Below are 22656 nucleotides of genomic sequence, written 5' to 3'. Positions count from 1 at the left end.
ATGCGAGCATAAGAGGTACAGTTAGTAGGTTTGCAGATGACACCAAAATTGGAGGTGTAGTGGACAGCGAAGAAGGTTACCTTTCTTTTATTGGTCAGAGTATTGAGTACAGGAGTTGGGATGTCATGTTGCAGCTGTACAGGACATCGTTTAGGCCACTGTTGGAATATTGCAGAAAGATGTTGTGAAACTTGACAGGGTTCAGAAAAGATTTACAAGGATGTTGCAGGGTTGGAGGATTTGAGCTACAGGGAGAGGTTGAACAGGCCGGGGCTGTGTTCCCTGCAGTGTCGGAGGCGGAGGGGTGACCATATAGAGGTTTACAAAATTATGAGGGGCATGGTTAGGGTAAGTAGGCAAAGTCTTTTCCCTGGGGTCAGGGAGTCCAGAACTAGAGGGCATAGGTTTAGGGTGAGAGGGGAAAGATTTACAAGAGACCTAAGGGGCAACCTTTTCACACAGAGGGTGGCACGGGTATGGAATGAGCTGGCAGAGGAAGTGGTGGAGGCCAGTACAATTGCAACATTTAAGAAGCATTTGGATGGGTATATGAATAGGAAGGGTTTGGAGGGATATGGGCCGGGTGCTGGCAGGTGGGACTAGATTGGGTTGGGATATCTGGTCGGCATGGACGGGTTGGACCGAAGGGTATGTTTCCATGCTGTACATCTCTATGACTATGACTCTATGTTTCTAAAGTAGGAATTTATAAAATATTACATGCATTGACTCCCTGCAGATTCTACTTTGCTCAAAAAGATTCTATTTTGTATCTGTGAATATAATTCTGCAACTGCAAATTCAGTGAGCGAGTGAGCCTTAACAGCATGAAACACCAGATATATTGACATCTTCTTCCTCTGGCCTCATGGCAAGGAATCACTGAAACTAGTAATATCATCATTCCACCATCAGACTTACCATGGACTACTCCTTAGTATCAATCTCATTCTTGGACAAATCTCCAAGAATGAAAGGCACCTCAATACTGCAAACCCACAGATAACCTCATGATGCTGTACTTCTCAGCTTCCACCCTAAACATTAAAACAGCCATCCCCTACGCATACATGGGATCTATTCAGATGAGGAGGAACACAACAGACACCTGAAGATGCTCAAGAATGCCCTCAAAAACAGGGTACGATGCTCAACTCATTGATCACCAGGTCCAATGTGCCACAGCAAGAAACTAATGACCTCGTCAGGAAGCGACATGGGATGCAACCACTCAGGTACCCTTTATCCAGTCATTCTGGGAGCAGAGAAACTGCACCATGTTCTTTACATCCTGCAACATATCAATGAGAATGAGCACCTCGCCAAGACCTTCCCTATGCTTCCACTTGTCACTTTTAAACAACTGCCAAACCTGAAACCAGACCATTGTTTGCAGCAAACCACCCTGCATTCAGGACAACATTATACAACCCTGTCATGGTAACCACTGCAAGATATGTCAGTGTCAACACAGACACCACTAACCATGGACATAGCAGGTACTCATGTGACTTGGCTAGTGTTGTCTCATAGGTCAGGGCATCCTTGCCTGCAGTATGGTACATTGGTGAGACCAAGCAGATGCTATGACAACAGACGAACGGACACCACCCAACCACCAAAGTGTTCCCTCCCAGTTAGGAAACATTGTAGTCAGGAACATTCAGCATCAGATCTTCAGCTGACTATGCGCCAAGGCATACTTCAGGATTTGCAACAATGGAGAGTGACTGAGCAGAGGCCTCAACTACACGTGACCCCACTACACCATACACACAAACCATCATACACCTTGCCCCCCCCCACTTTCACACATGTGCACACCCTCTGGTTTTACACCAGCACTCATTTCTGTATACACAGGTCTATGGGGTGAAACTATAATTTACAGAAACATTCTATTTTGCTCAAAAGGCACAATCTGCAGTCAATTCATTAATAAATTGCTACTTTGTAAGTGAAACTAGTCTGACTTAAGATGGGAGAGACAAATTCAAACCTCATGCTTTTAAGTGTATTGTCTGAGCTGAGATGTCACTTTTTAAAACCTTAAAGTTATCAAGAACGTGACTTGAAAGAAGTTCTAGGATTTACATGTGAACTGAAACCTGCAACCCATTCCAAGATAAAAACTTATTTTAGGTTTGTTCAATCATTTCAGTTGAATGACACTATGATCTTGTGCTATAAATTCTGTCTTATGATCCGGCCCCAGAGCTACACAAAGTAGTGTTCTGAAAGCTAGTGCTCCCAAAAATCATCCTGTTGGAACTATAGGCTGGTGTTGTGATTTTTAACAAGCTCCTCCACATTGGTCACATTAATTGCTTGCTGCACCTGCATTTTTGCATTATATTTCAAAAAGCATAATATAGCCTGCACAGCAATTCAACTTCAGGTTTAATTAAGACATGCATTAGCATTTTGGTGACAACAGCATAGCAAAGCTTGCTGCCAATACCAAGTTACACATCATAGCACGTCTAGATAAAACAAAACACTGCAGGTAGCAGCACTGAAATTAGATTAATGCAGAGGGTTCAACCATAAGTTTAAAAAAAAATCCTCAAATAAGGATGCTCGTAAGAGTACAACTTGTGCCCAACCACTCAATTGAATGTTCCAAGTGAGACTTTTCTTAAGGCAAGGGTAACAGGAATCAAGAAAGTGATTTAAATGAATGCAACTATTGACAAAAAGAAACAAATTGAGACCAATAAGCTCCTTTATTGCATCAGACAAAAGATTATGCATAGACAAACAGACATAATCAGACCAGAGATCACTGTAAAGACAGCTACATATGCTACAATGTACTAAAAGGTACCCTTAAAAAACACCAATATTAACTGAGGCTGGAGCTCACACCACAATATGCATTTGTGAGTGGGATAGTAATTCAAGCTTAATATTCTTCCCCTTCCTCCTCTCCTTCCCCTTCGATAGAGTCAACACCAACTTCCTCGTAATCCTTCTCTAAGGCGGCCACATCCTCACGGGCTTCCGAGAACTCTCCTTCCTCCATACCCTCACCAACATACCAGTGAACAAAGGCACGCTTGGCGTACATCAGGTCAAACTTGTGGTCCAGGCGAGCCCAAGCTTCAGCAATGGCTGTGGTGTTGCTCAACATACATACAGCCCGCTGAACCTTGGCCAAGTCACCTCCAGGAACCACAGTAGGAGGCTGGTAGTTAATACCAACCTTAAAACCAGTGGGACACCAATCCACAAACTGGATGGTACGTTTAGTTTTAATAGTAGCAATAGCAGCATTGACATCTTTTGGCACTACGTCACCACGGTAAAGGAGACAGCAGGCCATGTACTTGCCATGGCGAGGGTCACATTTGACCATCTGGTTGGCTGGCTCAAAACATGCATTGGTTATCTCAGACACTGAAAGCTGCTCATGGTATGCCTTCTCAGCAGAGATAACTGGTGCATAAGTGGCCAAGGGGAAATGGATACGGGGATATGGCACCAAGTTGGTCTGGAACTCGGTCAGATCAACATTCAGGGCACCATCAAAGCGAAGGGAGGCAGTGATAGAGGACACTTTTAAACTGCGCACCGAGAGCGTTCCCCAACTCCCGCGCTTTTCATTCAGGCAGTTCAGAAGAGCTGGAGCGCTTTAAAGCCAGGCGGATGAAAGAGAAACCTCTTGATTCCCGCGGGTAAGCTTCACGTTCAAAAAGAGCAGAGCGACGCCTTTTCTCTCTCCCACCTCCCCTCCCCAAACCAATGCAGCGCATTACACACATGGATGCTACACCAGGATCACTTTCTGCCTCACTCGAGCGAAATAATCGATTAATGACTTCTCCCAGACAAAGAATATTTTACACGCTGGAAAATTATGTTTTGGGGGAGGGGTAGAGCAAATGCTACTGCCATCGAGCTTTAGCATTGATGTATTAAAAGACAAATGAGCTTCAATTTTAAACAACGTTGCCAAGCTTGTTACTTCAAAGCAACATTATAGTCGACTACAAACGCTACTGCACTTCAAAAGAAAGTACACCACGACGGCGATAAAATAAAGGTTGCTGATTAATTTCGGCGCAATTGTGCACCATCGATATGACAGGCGGCACGAATATAAATTAGTTTTGGATGGAAAATAATATTGTATACTTACCATTTTTATTCAAGTCAGAAAATGATATGGATGAACTTACAAAGAATGGGACTGTTACTTCGCTCGACAATAACGAGTCGGTGTAAGTAACCGAGTGGGAAATATTAGCGGATGGCGCCTTTTTATATGAATGGAGGCCGTCCTTAGTCCAATCTTTCATCGCCATTGGCTCAGAGGAAGAAAGGAGGTGGCGGGAGAAGATGTCAATTAGAGTGGATTGGGCAAATGTTGGCATTTTAAAACACGTCAGCTTTAACGTTACAAGTTCTGTTTCAGGGACTGCGCAAAATAAATCACCGCAGAATGTACGAGAAAAGGGGCGAGTACCTTTCGCTTGAGCAAGTGGTGAGATTTGAAATTGGAATATCTTTGCTATGCAGCCCTAGTCTTCAAACCACGCCCTTCATCTTTCACATATCAAATCTTGGAAAAGGGTGACTTTAAAATAAAATGAGTTCCCCCTGTTTAGCATCTTTTAATATTTGTACAAGGATGACTAAACAAGAAAACACAAGGGCCACTGAAAGCTTCAATAGATTATGAGTATTGCAGTAATGAAATGTGTGTCGCCCTTCATCTTTCACATATCAAATCTTGGAAAAGGGTGACTTTAAAATAAAATGAGTTCCCCCCGTTTAGCATCTTTTAATATTTGTACAAGGATGACTAAACAAGAAAGCACAAGGGCCACTGAAAGCTTCAATAGATTATGAGTATTGCAGTAATGAAATGTGTGTTATGTAGACATCTGCAGTAGGGGCGGGGATGATCCGAGATTGCAGAATGCGGACTATGAGGAAAGCAATTTGACCGACTCCGCAGTTGCTGCAGAATTTATATCACAATTCCATCATGTACCCTTGACTTTGGAATGTTGAAAAGTCAGGGGCTACACACGATATTGTGCTAAAATTACTGTCTGATGTGGCTATTTTAAAAATGCATTCGATTTGCTATATCACGGCAACGTAAAATATTGGACCTGTGGTTTTAGCCTGGATAACATTGAAATGGAGGTTGTGCAGTATAAAGCTGCCCAATTCTCTTTAGAACGGGAACTTTTCGATCTGTAATAGACAACCTTGAAAGCATCAGATATCAGCTTTTTGTCTCAATGGTACCTTTCTGGTCTTTTAATCGGAGATTGCGAATTCAAGTCCTGCTCCAGAGATTTGCGCACATTATCTGGGCCAGTGGTTCTCAAATTTATTTGAAGAAACCGTTTTCAAATTAATTTCGAATAATTAATTTCCCATAAATCATATAATGTTTATACGATGGAAGTGTTGCACGTAAATGGTGTTTTAATAATAGAGCACTTTTTAAAAGAATATGTTGATTATAAATCTATGCAGCACAGAAATAGACCACCCTGTCCACCAGTCCATGCTGGTGATTTAATTCCACTAGATCTTTTTCCCTTATTATATAATCTAAAGCTATCATAACCATTTATTCTGTTCTCTCCCAGGAGGTTGAATAAAAGCAAAACACTGCAAGTTCTAGAAATCTAAAATAAAAACTAGAGAATTCTGGAAGTACTCAGCAGATCTGGCAGCATCTGTGGAAAGAGTAATGCTATTGAAAGGGGGGAGGGGGAGGAAGAACAAAAGGGCTAAGGCAATGGATGGGAGATATTCAATGACAATGATGGCATTGAACAAAAATTAAAAGGAATGGTCGTGAAAGTTGTAAAGCAAGAAAGCATTGGTCCATTGTGATTTGTAATGGCAGAATCACACCCACTCTGGACTAGTATGTTAGGGTATACAGTATATAGTAAATTTGCAGATTAAATCAAAATCTGACAAATGTAGTGTCATACACGTTGGTTGTGACCAATAGAGACCACATATATCGTTTGCAGGGAACTTTGCTGAAAGAAATTGAGAGATTTAGTTCTTACTTACGCACAGATCACTCAATGTTGATGGTGAATAGTGGAGAGGGAGCTAATGTTAATAGATATTGGGTATTTGAATCATTAATTGTAAATCAAAGGGTGTGATTCTATCATTATACAGGTTATTGGTTTGACCACATTTAGAGGGTATTGCACCTGAACAAGGAAATGTCTTGTTATAAGACCATTAAAAATAGGAAGAATAGATCATTGGGTCCCTAGCATGCATAGCATTATGACATTCCTCATATCAACTTTACTGTGTTTTCCCCATAAGTAAGCCTGTGCCGAGGCCATCATGGTGGGGTGAGGCAGCAGTGCTAACCACTGTGCCACCGTGCCGCCCACATGCATAGCATTATGACATTCCTCATATCAACTTTACTGTGTTTTCCCCATAAGTAAGCCTGTGCCGAGGCCATCATGGTGGGGGGGGAAGGGTAGGCATGACTTGCCCATCACCGCTGTTTTTCACTCTACTTCACTACAGGTGGTTGTTGCCCACCTGTACTATATCTACTTATGTGGCTTGGTGTTGAAATTTGATAATTGTTCCTGTAAGGTATATTAAAAATTAGATTAGATTCCCTACAGTATGGAAACAGGCCCTTCAACACAACAAATCCACACCAATCCTTCAAAGAGTAACCCAGACCCATTCCCCTACCCTATATTTACCCCTGACTAATGCACCTAACACTATGAGCAATTTAGCATGGCCAATTTACTTGACTTGCACATCATTGGATTGTGGGAGGAAACCCATGCAGGCACGGGGAGAAAGAACAAACTCCACATAGACAGTTGCCCAAGTAGGGAATCGAACCAGAGTTCCTGGTGTTGTGAGGCAGCAGTGCTAACCACTGAGCCACCATGCTGCCCTAAAAGTTTACACTCAACCCAGATAGGGGTTCAACCTATAATCCTCTCTTTCGGAATCAAATGAGTTATGCATTGCGCCACTGGATCCACTTTGGATGTTATACAAAATGTCAATCATTTATGTGTTCTTAGGCACAAATTTCAGATAAAGGAGGAATCAAAATGCTAGATGCTGGCTTCTCAACACTTGAGGCTCACACAAGAGCAGTGTTTGGACAAGATAATCAAGCTATGACCTAAATCCCCACTTGAGATAAAACAATCTCCTTTAACCTTGCATTGAAACATTAAAATATATTCAACAAAGACAGAGAACCCTGAAGAAACTCAGCGGATCTGGCAGCATCTCTGGAGAGAAAACAGAGTTAAAAATTGGTTTAATTGCTGAAATCACTTTAAAACAGTCAAATGTGGAATGTTTTAAATGCCTGTTTTGTTTTCCTTGCCATTTCGTTTCCTGGACCGTAGTTGTTCTCATGTACTTTGACAAAGTGAATCAGAAAAACTGTGCTTTTCTATGAGGTCACACTTTATTTGTTGTCAGTTAGTTGATCAACTGTGCATGACAGCTCCCTAAGTGCTAAGTTGCTTGGTATGGAAAATTTAGGAAGAAGAACTGGGGATCATTGGGACTTTGGAAACCACTGCCCAAATGTTCTGCTCTCATGATAAAGTGAAACGGGTCCATGTGTATCAGTGAATAACTCAGTAAAGTCATTCAAGGGCTGGTCCTCTCCACGTGTCATATTTTTCTCAAGGGCCAACTCATAAAATATTGCTAAACCCATTCAGAAACCCAGGGGAGCTGTTAACTTTTAATATTTTAAGCCAAGTGGCCACTTTTCATGTGCCAGATGGATTATTTGATTGTGTGTCAGTGAAATGGGGGTATGTTTGTCCTCAGGAAGCTAAATCCTCCTTTCCACCTGAGAACACTTTCCAGTAAATAAGAGCAGTCAGATTTCTCTCCTCTATAACCACATTTTTTTCTTTCTTCATGGGCTGTGGGCCTCACTGGCTATGCCAGTATTTGTTGCCAGTCCCTAACTGCTTAGAGAAGTTGCTGGTGAATTGCTTTCTTAAACTTATGCAATTCTTGGGTTCTGGGGACATCCATGGTGCTGTTACAGAGGGAGTTCCAGGATTTTGGCCCAGCAATAATTAAGTAATGGCCAATTAGTTTCAAATCAGACTGTGTGGCTTGGAGGGGAACTTGCATGTGAGGCTGTTCTTATTCATCTTTTAGATTAGATTAGATTAGATTAGATTAGATTATTTACAGTGTGGAAACAGGCCCTTCGGCCCAACAAGTCCACACCGCCCCGCCGAAGCGCAACCCACCCATACTCCTACATCTACCCCTTACCTAACACTACGGGCAATTTAGCATGGCCAATTCACCTGACCTGCACATCTTTGGACTGTGGGAGGAAACCGGAGCACCCGGAGGAAACCCACGCAGACATGGGGAGAACGTGAAAACTCCACACAGTCAGTCGCCCGAGGCGGGAATTGAACCCTTCTTCTTCTAATTTCTAGAGGTTGTAAGTTTGGAAGATATCCTCGGAGGAGTGGTGAGATGTTGAAGTGCTTTTTTTAAAAAATCAATTCATGGAATGTGGGCTTCACTGGCTGAGTGAATCCTAATGGGCTCAATGCCCATCTCCAGGTGTCCTTAAGAAAGTGGTGTTGAGCTGCCTTCTTGATCTGCTGCAGTTTATTTGGTTTAGGTACACCCATAATGCTGTTAGGGAAGTAATTCCAGGATTTTGATCCAGCGATGATGAAGGAGCAGCAATATATTTCCAAATCAGGATGATGATTGGGTTGGAGAAGAACTTGTTGCTGGAAAAGCGCAGCAGGTCAGGCAGCATCCAAGGAACAGGATCTGCTCTGATCTCCAGCATCTGCAGCCCTCACTTTCTCCTTGGAGGAGAACTTGCAGATGGTGGTGTTTCTGTGTACCTATCTTCAAATGGTAGTGGCCATGGGTTTGGAATGTGCTGTCTATGAAGTTTTGGTGAATTTCTGATGTGCATCTTGTAGATCGTACACACTGCTGTACTCTGTCTCAGTAGTAGAGAGAGTGGATGATTGTGGATGTAGTGCCAAACAACTGGGCAGCTTTGACCTGAATGGTGTCAAGCTTCTTGAGTGTTGTTGGAGCTGCACCCATCCAGGCAAGTGGGGATTATTCCATCATACTCCTGACTTCTGCCTTGTAAACAGTGGACAACATTTAGGGAGTCATGAGGTGAGTTACTTGCTGCAGTATTCCTAGCCTCTGACTTGTTGTTGGAGCCACTATATTTACAGAGGAACCTCTATTATCCGGCATTCGATAATCCGAATATCAGATTATCCAGCAAGATCATAAGGTCCTGATGCTTGGCTAAACTATGTTATCCGGCATTCGATTATCCCGAATTCAATTAACTGACCAAAATACTCCCCACCTGTGTCCTTCGTATAATCAAGGTTCCTTTGTATTTGGTTAGTCCAAATTGGTTTCTGGCCAATGGTAACTCCCAGAATGTTGATATTGGGGACTGAGTGTTGGTAATACTATTGCATGTCAAATGGGTGACGGTTAGATTCTTTTTTGTTGGAAATGGACATTGCCTGGTGCCTATAGAATCATACAGCACAGAAACACACCTTTCGGTCCAAACCATCCATTCCGAACATAATCCCAAACTAAACTAGTCCCATCTGCCTGCTCCTGACCCATATCCCTCCAAACATTTATTATTCATGTATTTATCTAAGTGTCTTTTAAATGTTGTAATTGTACCACATCCACCACTTCCTCAGAAAGTTTATTCCACTGTTATGGACCAGACCAGACCCCTTCAAAATATTGTAAGAAAGTAGCCCAGACCCTAATTTTGCTAGTAGTTTTAAGCAGATGTAACGTGGATATTCCAGGAGTGATGCAGCTGGCCCAGCAACTTAGTTTTAAACAAAACAGAATTTATTTGCAAGATTACCGAATGAAACACAAACGAAAGAGAACAGAATATGGAATAACGTAACCTATCTGAAAACCCAACAAATTATCCCAGCTTAATGATGCTGTTCCAAATTCCTTGAACAATCCCCATAAATACCCCTGGCAAAAAAAAGGTAAAATCAAACACAACGTCTTACACGAAAGATGTCAGAGAGAGGGAGGATCAGCATGGACCTGCTTCTTTGCAGCAAACAATTGACTGACTGCTTTCAGTGAACAGCCAGACCAAACCAAACCAGAGGAAAGCTGAGCTGGGAAAAATGGCCAATTCACTTTCATTGTAAAAGTGTTTTTTTTTAAACTTGAAAGCATTCTCAAGTAGTTAAACTCAGACTTTTCGGAATCGCTGCTTTTATGACCTCACTAAAAAAAGCCAAGGACAGCATGACTTTGTTAAAGGAGCAGCATTGTCACACCACACGTGAATCTTGCCACTTTCCAACACAAGCCTGAAACATTATACAGATCTTGCTGCATTTATAATGGACTGTGTTGGTATCTAAAAAAATGCGAATGGTTCTGAACATTGCAAATGTTAGTGAACATCCCCATTTCTGACCTTATGATGATGGCAAGGTCATTGATGAAGTAAGTGAAGATGGTTTGGCATAGGACATTACCCTGAGGAACTCCTATAATGAGGCCCTGGACCTGAGATGACTGATCTCCAACAACCTTGTAGATGCTGAACAGGCATTGTGGAGACAAGAGTTACTCACTGCAGAATTAATGAAAGGCTTAACATATGAGGAACTGTTGAGGACTCTGGGCCTACACTTGATTAAGTTTAGAAGGATGGGGTGGCGGGGGGGGGGGTTTGGTGGTGGAGGGATCTGATTCAAACATACAGAGTACTGAATGGCCTGGACAGAGTGGATGTTGGGAAGATGTTTCCATTGGCAAGAGAGACCAGGACCTGAGGGCACAGCCTTAGAACAGAGATAAGGAAAAGCTTGTTCAGCCAGAGAGTGGTGAACCTGTGAAATTCATTGCCACAGAAGGCTGTGGAGGCCAGGCCATTGAGTATATTTAAAACAGAGATAGATAAGTACTTGATTGCCAAGGGGATCAAAGATTACTGGGAGAAAGCGGGAAAATGGGGTTAAATAACCTGATCGGATGGCGGAGCAGACTCGATTGGCCGAATGGCCTAGTTTCTGCTTCTTGTGGTCTAATTCCTGACCTCTGACCATTTATATGGAGTTAAGAAGTGTAGTGCCCGAAAAGCAGTCAGTCAAGCAGCATCGGAAGAGCAGGAGAGTCGACCTTTCCAGCATATAAGCCCTTCATCAGGAATGTGGAGATCATTTATTGGGAGGTCCAGTTCAATTTTATATTGCTACTCTGCTGAGATTAGCTAACCCCAGTCCTGTACTGACATTCGTGGACTGGATTTACTTAATGATCACTTTAGACTTCGATTTATTTAATATTATCACTTGTACCTCGGTACAGTGAAAGTGTATAATGCCGCCGCCACGTTTCAGCACCGTCTTGGATTCCAGAATAAATTACTGAATAAATTGTACAAACGGTAAAATATTGAATAAATTAATATTAAATTGATATGACAAAAACTGAAACAGCTTAAAAAGTTCATCTCCCCCGCCCTCCATAGAGTTCACACTCTCTGCCCATCCAGTTTGACATCGTCCCTGGGGTCCTGGCAATGTGCTCCTTTTCACATCGCTTTTGCATCAGCCGCTTCCGAGCTGGAGACCGTCACACTGCGGGGGTCCCGCACCTCCTCCAATGCTGGACATTGACTGATGGGTCCTTGCTCTGAGTCAACTGACAGATTCCATCTCGTCTTCTGACACCGCCACCCATGATTGAGCGGGGATGAAGATACACAGGGCTCCGGCCTCCCACAGGAGGACGCCCCAGAGCAACCAAACCAAAATGAAATGACCGAGTTGGAAAGACAATAATGAAGCTGGTGTGGATGTGGCTGGACCTGCCACATGAACCCATGAGTGGCCGAACCCCACACTCAGGAACCGAGTACTATTGCCGCCGAGGACAGAGAGTCAGAGAGATGTACAGCATGGAAACAGACCCTTCGGTCCAACCCGTCCATAGTGTACAGAAACATCTGCTTAACTCTCCCAAATGTTGCATTCATTTATACTGTATTTATATCTGACCCACCATCCTCCTTAAACCTGCGGTAATCCAAAACACAACTGCCCCGTCTTAATTTGCAGGAAAAGGCATTCATCTATCACCCCTGTTCTCGCTGATATGCAATTGCTCCCAGCGAAGCAGTGTCTTGGTTTTAAAATTCTCAACCTTGTTTTCAAATCCATGCATAGCCTCACCCCTCGCCATCCCTGTAATTTACAAATGTACAACACTTTGGGATATCTGTACTGCTCTAAACATGGCCTGTTGAGTATTCCCAATATTTATAGACCTACCATTCGTGTTTGTGACATCAGTTGTCTGGACCACAAGCTCTGGAATTCTGTGTTCTCTCTTCTCTCCCTTCAGAGATATCTTAAAACCTACCATTTAAACCAGGCTTTCAGTCATCTGTCCTAATACCACTTTCTGAAGCATGTGTCATACTTTGTGCTATAATGTTCCTATGAACTCTACATTAAAGGAGCTATATAATTTGCTGTTGTTTAGATGTCTTGTGTGCTCTCAATGCAGATCATTCAGTGTATGCTTTTATCATTTTGAGTCCAGTCCTGAAGAAGTTATACCCGAACCCGACTTCTCCACCTCCTGATGCTGCCTGGCTTGCTGTGTTCTTCCAGATTCCTGCTTGTCTACCTTGGATTCCAGCATGTGCAATTTTTTAGTCTCTTTATCATTTTCAAAGCAAAGTTGGAGCCACCACAAAGGAGGATTTTGTCAGAAAGAAAATTCATACTGACTTGTATATTTTGATTACACAAGAATATTTAAAATCAGATTCAACTAATCAAATGGATTATGATGGCGAATAATCTCACAAACATTTCACAAACATTAATTTTTTCCTCATTAATTATGCATCCTCAGATGTTTTTAGTCACTAATTCTAAGTTCAGTCATTATGGATTCAGAGATGTTTTAACTAGCTATTAGTATGCTTTGATATAGTACGGATAGAATATGGTCATGTTAATAAGCTAGGAGGTAAAAACAATGACTGCAGATGCTGGAAACCAGATTCTGGATTAGTGGTGCTGGAAGAGCACAGCTTTTACAATGGGTGAGTGGGGGAGGGGATGAAGGTGATAGGTCAGGGAGGAGAGGGTGGAGTGGATAGGTGGAAAAGGAGATATGCAGGTAGGACAACTCCGGACAAGTCATGGGGACATTGCTGAGCTGGAAGTTTAGAACTAGGGTGAGGTGGGGGAAGGGGAAATGAGGAAACTGGTGAAGTCCACATTGATGCCCTGGGGTTGAAATATTCCGAGGCGGAAGATGAGGCGTTCTTCCTCCAGGCGTCTGGTGGTGAGGGAGCGGCGGTGAAGGAGGCCCAGGACCATACAGTCATCAATGTCATGGAGGAAAAGGTGGAGAATGGTGCCGGTGTAACTGCGGAAGATGACTGTTCCATGTAAGAGACAGGCATAGCTGGGCCCATGTGGGTGCCCATGGCTACCCCTTTTGTCTGGAGGAAATGGAAGGATTCAAAGGAGAAATTTTTGAGGGTGAGGACCAGTTCAGCCAAACGAATGAGATTATCAATGGAAGAGTACTTGTGGGGACGTCGGGAGAGGAAGAAATGGAAGCCCTCATCATGGCAGATGGAGGTGTATAGGGACTGGATGTCCATGGTGAAGATGAGGTGTTGGGGGCCTTGGGAACGAAAGTCTTGGAGGATGTGGAGGCATAGCTGGTGTCCCAAATATATGTGGGGAGCTCCTGGACCAGGGGGAATAGGACAGTATCAAGGTATGTGGAGGTGAATTCGGTGGGGCAGGAGCAGGCCGAGACAATGGGTCAGCCGGGGTAGTCAGACTTGTGAATCTTGGGGAGGAGGTAGAACCCCACACCGTCCGGTTCTACCTCCTCCCCAAGATTCACAAGTCTGACTACCCCGGCTGACCCATTGTCTCGGCCTGCTCCTGCCCCACCGAATTCACCTCCACATACCTTGATACTGTCCTATTCCCCCTGGTCCAGGAGCTCCCCACATATATTTGGGACACCAGCTATGCCTCCACATCCTCCAAGACTTTCGTTCCCAAGGCCCCCAACACCTCATCTTCACCATGGACATCCAGTCCCTATACACCTCCATCTGCCATGATGAGGGCTTCCATTTCTTCCTCTCCCGACGTCCCCACAAGTACTCTTCCATTGATAATCTCATTCGTTTGGCTGAACTGGTCCTCACCCTCAAAAATTTCTCCTTTGAATCCTTCCATTTCCTCCAGACAAAAGGGGTAGCCATGGGCACCCACATGGGCCCAGCTATGCCTGTCTCTTACATGGAACAGTCATCTTCCGCAGTTACACCGGCACCATTCTCCACCTTTTCCTCCATGACATTGATGACTGTATCGGCGCCACCTTGTGCTCTCATGAGGAGGTTGAACAGTTCATCAATTCACCAACACATTCCACCATGACCTTAAATTAACCTGGACCATCTCAAACACCTCCCTCCCCTTCCTGGATCTCTCCATCTCCATCAATGATGACCGACTCTACACTGACATCTTCTACAAACCCACCGACATCCACGGCTACCTGGACTACACCTCCTCCCACCCTGCCTCCTATAAAAATGCCGAGGACATGCAGAGCCTGGTGCTCCTCCATCACCACTCCCTAACCACCCGATGCCTGGAAGAAGAATGCCTCATCTTCTGCCTTGGGACCCTCCAACCCCACGGCATCAATGTGAGTTTCACCAGTTTCCTCATTTCCCCTCCCACCTTACCCCTGTTCCAACTCAGCACCACCCTCCTTTCCAACCTATCACCATTACCCTCACCTCCATCCACCTCATGCATTCTCAGCTAATCTCCCCCAGCCCTACCCCTCCCTCCCATTTATCTCACCATTCCTTGGCTCACAGCCTCATTCCTGAAGAAGGGTGTTTGCCCAAAATATCGATTCTCCTGCTCCTCGGATGCTGCCTGACCAGCTGTGCTTTTCCAGTACCACACTCTTGACTCTAATCTCCAGTCCTCTCTTTTGCCTAGTAGTCTAGACAACCAGGCTGATGCTCCGGGGGAAGAAGTTTATTCCAATCGCACTACAGAAGCTAAAAGATTGGTGTTTTATTGATTAAAATCTGGAATTGAAATTTAGTAATAGTGACCATGGAATTACTATTGATTGTTGAAAATGCCCAGCCAATTAACTATTGTCCTTTGGGGAAGGATACATTTGTCTCCAGACCAATGAACTACCCTGATTCAATTGTTCTCTGAAATGATGGAGCAAGCCACTTAGTTCAAGGGCAACAAATGCTATACTCACATCCTGTTTTTGTTTTAAATTAAAAACCCAAGGTTCGTCTCAAGGAACTTCTCTTTGCTGTCTAAAGTTCAGCACTTGCCATAGAATAGCTATTCAAGGTATTTAAAATTAAAGGTGATTGGATCAATGGGAGCATTTTTACAACCTGAAGTTAAGGTAACCATTAGTAAAAGTTCCTTCCTGAAAATACTTTTTGCTAAGGATGGTTTGTGATGGTATTCCAAGTTATACCAATCTTCCTACTTTAACTCCATGTTGTCTTTTTCCAAAAAAAAAGGGGTATACAATTCCAGAGATTCTTAAAACATTTGACAGAAATGGCCAGCCTCTTAATTCAAGGACTGTGACCCTCATGTTGAAAATTTAAGTTTCCTTAATATCTAGCAAGTCAGGCTCCTTAAGATTTTTCCATATTGCAATTTTAACCACCTTACTCTTCATAGAATCAGGAGCCAGGTCCACTTAACCTTTTTGAATAGGGGTCAGAAAGTGTGGTGCTGGAAAAGCACAACCAATCAGGCTGCATCCAAGGAGAATTGATGTTTTGAGCATCGGCTCTTCGTTAGGAATTGGGGTGGGGTGAAGGTATCTTGGAACACAATAGGTAGATGAAGGTGGGTGTGATGGACAGTTCAAGAGGGCAGTGCTGATTTGGAAGGTTGAATCTGAGATAAGGTCAGGGGAGGAGAGATGAAGAAACTGGTGAAATTGGCATTGATCCATGTGGTTGGAGGGTCCAAAGGCAGAAAACAAGACATTCTTCCACCAGACATCAGGTGATTAGAACTTGGCATTAGAGGCAACCTAGGACTTGCATGTCTGTGAAGGGGGAACGTTGAAATGCTCAGCCATGGAGTGGTGGGGCTGTGTAGTGCACGTCCAAAGATGCTCTCTGGGACGTTCCACAAGTTGGCATCCTATCTCTCCAATGTAGGAGACCACAGATGTATGTGGAGGTGCACAGAAAAAAAACACATCACATCCCCACCCTTCTTCTCTCCCATTTATCTCTCAGCACGCCCCCCCCCCCCCACATTGCTGATGAGGAACTTGTTCCTAATGTCAACGCTCCGGCTCCTAAGATGCTGCCTGACCAGCTGTGCTTTTCCACTACCACACATTTTTAATGACCGCCAATCTTCACTCTCTCCTTGTTGCATAGTACATCACCCCAGGAAGCACTTTGATAAAACTATTGTATAATCTGTAAGGTAACTTTTTCCATCCTATAGAGTGGAAATCAAAACTGTTTCCTCATTCATCCCTCTTTGGCCCTGTCTCCCTGGTGATAATTAGGCCAACTTGATCCATTGCCTAAATAATGAGGTATTTCAAATAGCCCAGTCCTGGAGTGTCAGGTATTACAGCATCCACTAGAAAAAAAATGAATTTATCACTAATTATTTTGTTCCCAGCATGCTGAACACCAATATTGAGACTTAACCTCCTGTCCAACTCAACTGTTGGCAAGGTTAAGGTTAAAAATAAAATATATATATTTCAGCCATTCAGTAATTAGGTAATTTCAAGTGCCCAGGACCAATGCATCAAGACAAGACATGACAGGGATCATTTATTGATAATGCCATAAAGACAGAACAAGAGTTACATCTGTGACAAATTTACTTTGTGCTGCATAGCAATCTCAATTCAGATGTATATTGCTACAGATATTACAAGTGTTATGTCTCATTACATTTAGCACACATTGCAACTTAAACATTAGCTGTTCACTGAACTGAAGCCATGATATTACTTCCAAGAGTTACTACAAGTATAGTATAGCAGAGGCTCAACATTGGGCAGACTGTGCCCCTCATTCCAGATGAAGGGCTTATGCCTAAAACATTGATTCTCCTGCTCAGATGCTGTCTGACCAGCTGTACTTTTCCAGCACCACACAACTGATCTCCAGCATCTGCAGTCCTCACTTTCTCCCAGACAAAGCACAGCAGAACATTTGCTTAAAATTATGGAATGCAAACACATTGACATAACCACGATGCAATGCCCAATAGGAAAAGGGAGATCCAATTCAATTTGGTCAATCTTCAATAAACAATTGTTTAAAACTCAATGTTTTGCATTTTAATCTTAGCTCCCTGTTACAGCAGCACCATATTGTGATGTCAAAATCATGTTAATATTCTTCCCCTTCCTCCTCTCCTTCCCCTTCGATAGAGTCAACACCAACTTCCTCGTAATCCTTCTCTAAGGCAGCCATATCCTCACGGGCTTCCGAGAACTCTCCTTCCTCCATACCCTCACCAACATACCAGTGAACAAAGGCACGCTTGGCGTACATCAGGTCAAACTTGTGGTCCAGGCGAGCCCAAGCTTCAGCAATGGCTGTGGTGTTGCTCAACATACATACAGCCCGCTGAACCTTGGCCAAGTCACCTCCAGGAACCACAGTAGGAGGCTGGTAGTTAATACCAACCTTAAAACCAGTGGGACACCAATCCACAAACTGGATGCTACGCTTGGTTTTAATAGTAGCAATAGCAGCATTGACATCTTTTGGCACTACGTCACCACGGTAAAGGAGACAGCAGGCCATGTACTTGCCATGGCGAGGGTCACATTTGACCATCTGGTTGGCTGGCTCAAAACATGCATTGGTTATCTCAGACACTGAAAGCTGCTCATGGTATGCCTTCTCAGCAGAGATAACTGGTGCATAAGTGGCCAAGGGGAAATGGATACGGGGATATGGCACCAAGTTGGTCTGGAACTCGGTCAGATCAACATTCAGGGCACCATCAAAGCGAAGGGAGGCAGTGATAGAGGACACTATCTGACTGATGAGGCGGTTCAGGTTGGTGTAAGTTGGCCTTTCAATATCTAAGTTTCTTCGGCAGATGTCATAGATGGCTTCGTTGTCAACCATGAAAGCACAATCAGAGTGCTCCAGGGTAGTGTGGGTTGTCAGGATGGAATTGTAAGGCTCCACCACTGCAGTGGACACCTGAGGAGCTGGGTAGATGGAGAATTCAAGCTTGGATTTCTTGCCATAGTCAACGGAGAGACGTTCCATCAGAAGAGATGTAAACCCAGAGCCAGTGCCACCACCAAAGCTGTGGAACACCAGGAAACCTTGCAGACCTGTGCATTGGTCAGCCTGTTTTAAAATAAGCAGAGATACCACAAGCATATTAAGTACACAGTGTATTTGTTACTCAGTAACAATTATTTTTATGGAATGTGGTTAATTATAAACATAGAACAAAAGATTTATTTGAAGACTACAAGAAGAAATTTTCTATATATAGAGTGGGCAAACAGCTCCTATACAAATTGAACAGAGTTTAGGTTTTGATTTAATCCTTGCTAAAAATGGGATTTAACAGCCAGCTCACCAGTTTACGGATGCGGTCCAGAACCAAGTCAATGATCTCCTTGCCAATTGTGTAGTGACCACGGGCATAGTTATTGGCTGCATCTTCCTTCCCAGTGATCAGCTGCTCAGGATGGAACAGCTGGCGGTATGTACCAGTACGAACCTCATCTAGGATGGGGAGACAAAATTCAGCAATTTATTAACACGTGCAATCATGGGATGAAATCAGGCTCAAGCATAACCAGAGAAGAGAAGAGATCTGAAGGCAACTGTCACCCATGCTATCACCTACCTATTACAGTTGGCTCCAAGTCCACAAACACAGCTCGTGGAACATGTTTGCCTGCTCCAGTCTCACTGAAGAACGTGTTGAAGGAATCATCTCCACCTCCGATGGTCTTGTCACTGGGCATCTGCCCATCAGGCTGGATGCCGTGTTCCAAGCAGTAAAGCTCCCAACAGGCATTTCCAATCTGGACTCCAGCCTGGCCAACATGGATACTGATGCACTCACGCTGTAGAAAAGAGAACGAGAGAGAAAAAAAGAATACAATACAATCAGTTCAGGATATTTGTCCTGCAGCTTTGCTCAAGCATCGCTCGCTAAGATCACGTCAACCACTAAACTGTAGTCAAGAACAGCGATGTTAAAAACATCCTCGGCTGATGCACTAGCGATAATGGCCAAGGTCTGTGATTTTGACTTAAGTTTGCTTTGAACGCTTCAGCTCCTCGAGATGATACTTGGCGCCTGAGCTTGGAAAACAGCACATGCGCAGTGAGCGGGTCCAGGCTCCGACAAATATTTGGGGGGGGGGGGGGGAGATGTAGTTTTCCGCTGCGTCCCTGTGCGCGCGGGAACCAGTGACAGAACTACAATATCCAGGATGTAGTGCGCACTGCGGCACCTACAGGCCACAGCGGCTCCGCCATGTTAGTACCCGAACTGCTCGATAAAGCGTTCCCATCCATCGCCAGGTTTTCCCTGTGGGATCTATAGAGTGCTGAACAGGACATGGGAGTAGATGTAAAAGGGTACGTGTAAAGCCTAGACCTTTATTTACTAAATAACCACATTTACACACGGCTCGACAGCCATTGTTAGGGTCAGACTTTTAGTCTTTTATAAACTCGAGCAATTTAAGTTGCAGAATGAGAATTATTGCTTTGTCTAACCCTCCCCAACCTCAAATCTCCCTCTAGATTTTAAACTGCGCACCGAGAGCGTTCCCCAACTCCCGCGCTTTTCATTCAGGCAGTTCAGAAGAGCTGGAGCGCTTTAAAGCCAGGCGGATGAAAGAGAAACCTCTTGATTCCCGCGGGTAAGCTTCACGTTCAAAAAGAGCAGAGCGACGCCTTTTCTCTCTCCCACCTCCCCTCCCCAAACCAATGCAGCGCATTACACACATGGATGCTACACCAGGATCACTTTCTGCCTCACTCGAGCGAAATAATCGATTAATGACTTCTCCCAGACAAAGAATATTTTACACGCTGGAAAATTATGTTTTGGGGGAGGGGTAGAGCAAATGCTACTGCCATCGAGCTTTAGCATTGATGTATTAAAAGACAAATGAGCTTCAATTTTAAACAACGTTGCCAAGCTTGTTACTTCAAAGCAACATTATAGTCGACTACAAACGCTACTGCACTTCAAAAGAAAGTACACCACGACGGCGATAAAATAAAGGTTGCTGATTAATTTCGGCGCAATTGTGCACCATCGATATGACAGGCGGCACGAATATAAATTAGTTTTGGATGGAAAATAATATTGTATACTTACCATTTTTATTCAAGTCAGAAAATGATATGGATGAACTTACAAAGAATGGGACTGTTACTTCGCTCGACAATAACGAGTCGGTGTAAGTAACCGAGTGGGAAATATTAGCGGATGGCGCCTTTTTATATGAATGGAGGCCGTCCTTAGTCCAATCTTTCATCGCCATTGGTTCAGAGGAAGAAAGGAGGTGGCGGGAGAAGATGTCAATTAGAGTGGATTGGGCAAATGTTGGCATTTTAAAACACGTCAGCTTTAACGTTACAAGTTCTGTTTCAGGGACTGCGCAAAATAAATCACCGCAGAATGTACGAGAAAAGGGGCGAGTACCTTTCGCTTGAGCAAGTGGTGAGATTTGAAATTGGAATATCTTTGCTATGCAGCCCTAGTCTTCAAACCACGCCCTTCATCTTTCACATATCAAATCTTGGAAAAGGGTGACTTTAAAATAAAATGAGTTCCCCCTGTTTAGCATCTTTTAATATTTGTACAAGGATGACTAAACAAGAAAACACAAGGGCCACTGAAAGCTTCAATAGATTATGAGTATTGCAGTAATGAAATGTGTGTTATGTAGACATCTGCAGTAGGGGCGGGGATGATCCGAGATTGCAGAATGCGGACTATGAGGAAAGCAATTTGACCGACTCCGCAGTTGCTGCAGAATTTATATCACAATTCCATCATGTACCCTTGACTTTGGAATGTTGAAAAGTCAGGGGCTACACACGATATTGTGCTAAAATTACTGTCTGATGTGACCTTTGTGTAGAAAACGTTTAAATTAGGTATATATCTGTCATTGAGGATATTGTGTACTTGTTTAAATGTGTGATTTAAGGATGGATATCATTAAAGGGGGAATGGAACGCAAAGCCGATGTCCATTTTTTTAACGAAAAAATAATCTTTTGTGGATAAAGTGGCAAAAAAAATCAAGTATCACCTTTCTCTGTCAGTAATAACATTTTCACTTCTGTATTAGAGATTGTGGATCAAAGCCGCAGTCCAGCAAATTCAGTACGTCACTCAGGTGCCCGAAGATCAATAAAATAACATAGATGAGAAAAAAATTCCAGTATTTGAAGGAGTTACTAGCATAGTGGGTGGAGGAATTCTAGTAAGTATTCCAAAATCTTTGGTTAGGTACCTCATACTAGGTTATTTAGCAGGATTGTACCAGCAGGAATTTCAAACACTGGATTAGGAATTGGCTCCACTTCCACAGCAAAAATGTAGCATGGATGTACCTCAACCTAAACCCACATTACTTATGATGTTCTTCAGGAACTGATCATCAGTTCCCTATCTTTATTGTACTTACGAATGTTCCGGACAGTGATGTTGGTAGTGTGGTTGGTAAATTTGCAGATTATACATGAATCTGTGCACTGGTTAAGACAGTTGAGGGATGTAGTCTATAAAGAAATATAGGTATGCTTGGGCAGTGGTTCTCAAACTTTATTTCTTAAAGGAAATAGGTTAATAATTATCGATCCCTCCACAATCCAAATTAGAACACTGTACAATATTCATAATGTGATAGTATTGCATATAAGAATTGTTTTCATAATACTTTTAAGTATACAAGAGTATGCTATCCTTAGAACAATGTTTATTGCATTCTACTTCCACCTCCTCTCCTCCAGCCCTCACTCATTCTTTTTCACTTAATCACAGTGCCCAGGGTAGTTGGCCACATCACCTATCTTGCTTGGTAAGCCCTTTCACATCATTTTGCAGATCCCCAGGAATATCTCAGCAGACGACAGCTGGATAACCCCTGTGCTGGGTCATACAATGTAAATTGCTTGAACATAGATAAATGTAAGTTCATACATATTAGATTAGATTACTTACAGTGTGGAAACAGGCCCTTCGGCCCAACAAGTCCACACCGACCCTCCGAAGAGCAACCCACCCAGACCCATTCCCCTACATTTACCCCTTCACCTAACACTACGGGCAATTTAGCATGGCCAATTCACCTAACCTGCACATTTTTGGAGGAAACTGGAGCACCCGGAGGAAACTCACGCAGACACGGGGAGAATGTGCAAACTCCACACAGACAGTTGCCTGATGCGGGAATTGAACCCGGCGCTGTGAGGCAGCAGTACTAACCACTGTGCCACCGTGCTGCCCACTAGTCAGGCATGCAA

At 43.5% G+C, this 22656-nt stretch overlaps 2 protein-coding genes across 2 annotated transcripts; both read right to left on the bottom strand.

Annotated features, from left to right (window-relative positions):
- Positions 1–2707: 2707 nt before the first annotated feature.
- Positions 2708–18227, bottom strand: LOC122543308 (tubulin alpha chain-like). Its single transcript, XM_043681822.1, is given in 3 exon segments — positions 2708–3390; positions 3393–3525; positions 18133–18227. Coding segments are annotated over 2 exon segments (540 nt in total). The 5' UTR covers positions 3448–3525; positions 18133–18227; the 3' UTR covers positions 2708–2905.
- On the bottom strand, positions 16920–20602 carry LOC122543306 (tubulin alpha chain). Its single transcript, XM_043681820.1, has 4 exons — positions 20499–20602; positions 19005–19227; positions 18732–18880; positions 16920–18493 (listed from the first exon to the last, which is right to left on the bottom strand). The coding sequence occupies exons 1-4, from the start codon at positions 20499–20501 to the stop codon at positions 17513–17515; spliced, it is 1356 nt and encodes a 451-aa protein (XP_043537755.1). The 5' UTR covers positions 20502–20602; the 3' UTR covers positions 16920–17512.
- Positions 20603–22656: the final 2054 nt, after the last annotated feature.

Source organism: Chiloscyllium plagiosum, chromosome 43, assembly GCF_004010195.1.
Source record: "Chiloscyllium plagiosum isolate BGI_BamShark_2017 chromosome 43, ASM401019v2, whole genome shotgun sequence".
NCBI lineage: Eukaryota > Metazoa > Chordata > Chondrichthyes > Orectolobiformes > Hemiscylliidae > Chiloscyllium > Chiloscyllium plagiosum.
This window is presented reverse-complemented; position numbering and strand designations above follow the sequence as displayed.